The following is a 6,422-nucleotide window of genomic DNA, read 5'->3' on the forward strand; positions in this document are numbered from 1 at the left end:
CGCCAACGGAAAGATGCGTCCGCTACATCTACTCCCCCCAACAAAAAATAAATGTAAACATAATAAGAAAACTTTGAAAAAAACAAAAAAAACGGACCAAAAACAATTTAGAATTAGAAAAATTTTTCAATCTAATTTGGAAGAAAATAGAGACATTTTAACTTAGGTGAATAAGAAAAGAAAATGTAATTATTGATAATTATTGTTTTTGGCCAGGGGAAAAAAATTAATGATAAAATGAAAAATTGAACAATAAAAGAAAATGAAAAATTATACATTGGTTTGAGATAGGGAATGATTGATATTTAAAAGAAATATCATAAAATTTTGAAACGATATATTATTTTCCACTACAATATATTACAAAAAAAATAATAATAAATGAGATTAACTATCCAAATAGTATGCTGGTTTGAGTCGATCTATACTAATGGAAGTTGGTTTGTTGTTGACGTCAACAACAAAATATTTTGAAAATTTTTGTATTATAGAGTAAGGCCCTCTATAATTACAAGTTAATGGAGATTTGACACAATCTTCGCGAACATAAACCTTTTTTGTTTTATATTTTTATATTTAAACTAAAAAGTTTTAGTTAAAAACAATTTTCACATAATATGCCAGCGCATTTGTTTACACAGCCAACTGACGTCATGATCACGGAGCACCTAATTATCACAACTTGAATGTTTTCACTCAATGCAATTTGATGGCATAAAATTTTGTGTTTTTTGGTGGTTAATTAGCACTATAGAATCTAATTGAGACACTTTTCAAAAATAGGTGTAGATAATACCCTGAACTATTATTAGATTAAGATAAATTTAACGGTAGTTAAAAGGAATATTCTATACAAATTCCGGTTTCTCGAATAATTTCGGTGAATATGTACTTATTTTAAAAAATTCCGAAAAATAATCACTTAAAGATATCACCGAGTTCCATACGAATATCAATTTCTTTGATCAATTTTGGGGTATATATAGTAAGAAACTACTCGACCATTCGGCTAATGGACTCAATTTTTAAGAAAATCCTCTTTTAAGATAATTGCAAAAAATCGAAAAAAAATTTCTTTTTCCAATTTTGATAAAACACAAAGTAATTTTGATCTGAAATTTACAAAATTTGGGGCCATTTGACGATTGGATGAATATACTTTGAGATATCTCCAAAGCTCCATACGAATATCAGTTTCTTGGATTGATTTTGGGGTATAACTTAGAAACTGGACCACTGGGCAAATGAATCCTATTCTTATCTCTTTTTGGGTTGAGATTACCCATTATATATATATTTAGTAAAAATAATGTCAGTGGCCGCAGAACCTTAAACATTCTGTGCATCATATTTAATATAGAATATATATGTTTCGTACCTACATATTAAAGCAATTTAACCAATGTAGATAGAAAGTTATATATGTACAGCCGTCCATAAATTGTAATAGTGGTTATAGTAATATGAGGCAAAAATGTAGTATAATGTTTTCTGGTACACCTGTTGGTTACTATTCTTGTTATTATTTTTATGTAAATTCTCTAGGTAGTGGATAGAAAAAAAATTAAATTTTCTCTTTCTGATAGCATGTTTTAGTTTTCCCCTCGAAAATCGAATTGAAAAATTTTAAAATAGTTATCTATTTTTCTTAGCTAATAATATTTGTATGTAGTTCAGTTTCCAATATATCAAAATATTTGTCATAAGTTCTATTAAAAGATATTAAATAGGAGTTTAATATTCCAAAAGTAGGTTGTAAAAAATTTGAAACATGTAAGTAAAATAGAATTATCAAAACTAAAGTTTCAAAAAATGAACTTCACCCATGAACAATAATTTATTGAATCAGAAAGCTATTTGCCTGGCTTTCAAATGCGTTATTTACCGTGGCTTGTTTTATATATCTCCAGCCTATCCAGATATTGATCTTTACACTAATATTACTTATATTGCGTATTTACAATGTCCAGGGAATTTGTAATAAAGTTTATTGGGTAGACTGGTTTGTTGACCTGTGCAATTTAGTAATGGTATAACAAAAAGTGTTTGGATAACTACCTTTGAGATTATATTTATGAGGAATTCCAAATCTTTTTTTCAAATGAATTCATAAACTCTATATTTTGGATTAAAATCGTCGATCAACAGGCGGAAGCGTCTATTAGCGAGAGCATATCGAAATATCTAAAAACTCTATGTAATTCCTTAGAAAACTCGTTTTTTTGGTATTAATCGATTAAAAAGAGCTTAGGGACTGCAGATCACTAGAAAAAAGTCACGACAGAAATTTTTAAAGAAAATCGTCAAAGATTTCTAGAAAAAAGAAATGATCTATTTAATGATCTAGGAAATTGGGGCAAAAATCGAAACTTATTTCGAAAAATCTTAGGGGATATAATGAAATGATAAGTCTTAGCTAATTTTAAATTTCCTACGGCTGAATCTGATCAGCTAGCTGTATGATTAAATCAGCTATTTTCTTGGTTATCTAAAAATGTGATCAAATTTATTTTTTATTGTTTCAGGAAAAAGTTGATCTGGGCGAAATTATGCTGTCTTTATGTTATTTGCCAACAGCTGGTCGATTAACTTTGACTGTTATCAAAGGACGAAATTTCAAAGCTATGGATATTACTGGCTCATCAGGTCAGTGTCTTAGTTATAATAAGTTTTTCGTTAAATTTCAATCAATCTTGGGAAATGAAAAACGAAATAGAAAATAAATTTTTCTAGAAGTCAATGTCAAGGATGTACGAGCACCAAGGCAATTTAAAATAAAAACCTTGATTTTTCATATGAAGTTGGACTAAGTCTGAATCAATTTTGAAAATTTTAGAGAAGTTGCCCGATTTTTTAAATAAATAACTGACTTCAAAAGTAGGCATATTTAACATTGATTTTATGGTAAAACGGTTGATGGATGATATGTTTTATTGATTTCTCCAAAGCTAGTCTGTGTAAATTAAAAAAAAAAAACCCTAAATCTAAAATTACCTTGGTGCTCATACTACCTTAAGAAATTGGAAAAATTTGGTATAAGCAAAGTTGAAGAGATTTACCACTGCACCATAACTTACTTAAGCGAACTTCTTGGCTTGACTTCGAAGTATCTTATCCACCGCGTCTTGTTTTTATTATCTCAAAAATTAAAAATAATTTTTTTTTTAATATTTTTATTTAAAAAAAAAAAAAAAAATTCAATTTCCGTGGAAGAGAAAATTTTTTTCAAACTGAATATTAAATTAATTTATTACGACTAGAATAAATTATCTTCGATATCCTGTAAAATGATTACAAAACAATTATTTTCATCATGTTTCCACGTGACAAAACGTGACATTTTCAAAACAATAACACCAACCTTCGTGAGATAAAAGACAAATATAATAATTTCACATTCGTTTTGTTTCTTTTCAGATCCATATGTCAAAGTTTATTTACTTTGTCAAGGTAAACGTATTAAAAAGAAGAAAACATCTGTTAAACGTTCTACACTACATCCTGTATACAATGAAGCACTTGTGTTTGATGTGCCATCAGAAAATGTGGAGGATGTTAGTTTAATTATTAAAGTCATCGATTATGATCGGTAAAAATTATTTGCATTTGTATCATTCTAAAACTTCTGAAACCTTATAACTTATATGAAAAAATTTTCTTGCTAAACACTTTTGTAAAAATTATCTCTGTGAAAATTAAATTTCAGAGAAATTACCGACAATTTTGTACATATTTTGTTTTATAGGGTGTCTCAAAATTAACGCTAGAAATGAATGTTTTGTTTATTTGCGTGGTAAAGTATTAATTCAATAAAAAAGTTTAAAGTTTTTTTAAATGAAGAAGTGGACGAAAAATGAACGCATTTTCACTGCTGGGCAAGGTTTTAAAAATAATAATGATTAAGCAGCGCACGATTTTCGTATAAACTATGTTGAAATAGTGATTTAGCTTCATCAAATGTGAAAAGACAAATTTTTAAAAATTCAGGTTATATTAGGCCATGATAGGCCGCCAAAATCATGGGTTTTAACACTATTGGATTTTTTCCATTAATTTTTTTGAAGTCTGAGGTTTCTACGACTACTCACACTTTGAGGGAGGAATTTCAGATTTGTATCATCAAGCTATAATTATACAAAATTGTCACGTAATATTTTTACAAACAAATATATTCTATAGAACCTTAGACAGCAAACTTTAAGAATTAATGAAAAATTTACAACTTTTAATTAAAAAACTGTATTTTCTATCAAAATTACTTTTTGCTTTACTTTTGGATCAGCCTTTATTTCAAATTTTATTGCAAATAATATTTTAAACAAATGGTGGAAGCAAAATTAAATCATGCAGTATATAAAAACATACTACGTATTATACATTTATTTGCGCTTCCACCATATTTAGAGAGTATTTTTTAAAAAGTTGAATTTCGGATATTGCTTTTCTTTTTGAACTTTGGTAGGAATGAATAACATCTCGCACCTGGCAATGGTTGCGGTAACTAGTATTAGATGCGCGTTAGTAAAGCAACCTTACTGTGCTGTATAGCAAATTAAAATTATATTCGTTAATAATATAACTAAATCATATATTATTATTATTATTTATTAATTGACATATTACAAAATCAAAAACAATATAATCACTATTTGTATACAATAAAAATAAAAATAAAAATACTATTAAATTTAAAATTAAAAAAATAAATAATCAATTAATTCAAAATGGGCAAAGAAAAAAAAAAGTAATAAATAAATAAACATTAAGACATAGAAATAGAATAGAACAATTTAAAATAATTGTTAATTAAAGAAGCTGATTCATACATAAACACAAGAACTAAATCATATTAAAATTACAGCCCCAAAAAATGATTTGAAAACGTTTAGCTTAATTATTATAGCAAACTTGGGCGCGGTATGAGCAACTACCTGGCAATTATGATTTATATTGCTAAAAGAGCGTGGAAAATTGCTTATTTAAAAAAATTTTAAGACAATTTTTTTAAATAAGCAATTTATGCAGATTTTTTCGGAAAAGACAGCCATATTGCTAATGTTACTATTCCCCCAATGAGTAAAACAGTATGGCGATCACACTCATATAGTGATATCCAAAAAAAATTGTTTACTGTATATGAGTGATGTCAGGATCAAAATCTGGACCAATTTTTGGGTTAAGGATCAGTATATTACGTTATTTCCATAAAGTTATTCTGAAATGGATATTTTTTCAGCGCTATATTTTCACAAAAATAATTGCAAGAACATTTTTTCAGTGATTACGGAGTAATTTTTAACTAGTATGCGCTCTTCTTCTTTATCATTTTAACATTTTACTTATTATTATTCTTTTTTGCAGTATTGGATCAAATGAACTAATGGGCTGTACAGCAATTGGTTCAAGTTTTATTGGTATTGGTCGTGATCATTGGTTAGAAATGTTGGATAATCCCAGAAAACCAGTTGCACAATGGTACACATTAATGGAAACGATACCTGGACACATTTCACCGACAACATCTGAAGCACTACCTTTAAGTCTTAGCTGTCTTAACTCGAGGTAATTATAGAAGTAATTTTAATCCACTTATTTCAAATTTCTGAATGAAGCTTAACTTTACGGAGCCAAAATGCCGCGACATTTTCAAAAAAAATTTTTTAAACTCTTAATTAGTTTCTAAAAACAAATAATATGCAATCAAAAAATATGTGCCTCCAAAACCCTTAAATTTTACATAATCCAAACACCTTTATTTTGTCACAAAACATTTAATACCACCCTTCAAAGTAATAAAACAGAAAAGCTTCATGAAATTTTATTATATTTATAACAGAGAGAAAAAAACTATAAACATTCAAAACAGAAACATTATAATTTTTTTCAGGTGAAAAAATGTTAAAAAACATTAAACATTGAAACGAGCTCAATTTTTACATACTAAACAAACAAAAAATACTTAAACACAAAAAAAATATGAGATCATAAAAATAATAAAATATCAACGATATACAATTTTATTTTTAAAACGATGTCGATCATAAGAAGCATAACCATCACGGCGAACGGCAAAATAAAATACGAAGATGCGTAAAACTGGAAATGGTAAGGAAGTATTAAAAAACAGGATTATATTATTGAAGAGTATTTATAAAAATATATATAATCGACTTACAAAATACATTTTAGATGTGTGTTATTTTCTATTTAAGTCTATAGAATTATCATATATTAAAAAATATATATATTGTTAACAAATTAATAAACAAATTTTATTTAAGAAATTTTAGTAATTCAAACATGCTTAATATGTAAATTTAGGCGAATAAAACAAAAAATTTAAATGTGATAGTAACTAAGACTCGATGTTTACACACATACAAGACACACTTAACAAATAAAAATATATTCATAGTTGTCAG

The 6,422-nt window shown here is 27.1% G+C and overlaps 1 protein-coding gene across 1 annotated transcript in view; it reads left to right on the forward strand.

Moving 5' to 3' along the window:
* LOC123298479 (synaptotagmin-10-like) overlaps positions 1-6,134 on the forward strand; it is a 41,075-nt gene extending 34,941 nt beyond the window's left edge. Inside the window, exons 6-9 of the mRNA XM_044880488.1 lie at positions 2,526-2,646; positions 3,418-3,589; positions 5,362-5,562; positions 5,888-6,134. Of these exons, the coding sequence (XP_044736423.1) occupies positions 2,526-2,646; positions 3,418-3,589; positions 5,362-5,562; positions 5,888-5,891 (498 nt within the window). The 3' untranslated portion in view covers positions 5,892-6,134. The remainder of the gene's footprint in view (positions 1-2,525; positions 2,647-3,417; positions 3,590-5,361; positions 5,563-5,887) is intronic.
* Positions 6,135-6,422: the final 288 nt, after the last annotated feature.

This window comes from Chrysoperla carnea, chromosome 4, assembly GCF_905475395.1.
Source record: "Chrysoperla carnea chromosome 4, inChrCarn1.1, whole genome shotgun sequence".
Lineage (NCBI taxonomy): Eukaryota > Metazoa > Arthropoda > Insecta > Neuroptera > Chrysopidae > Chrysoperla > Chrysoperla carnea.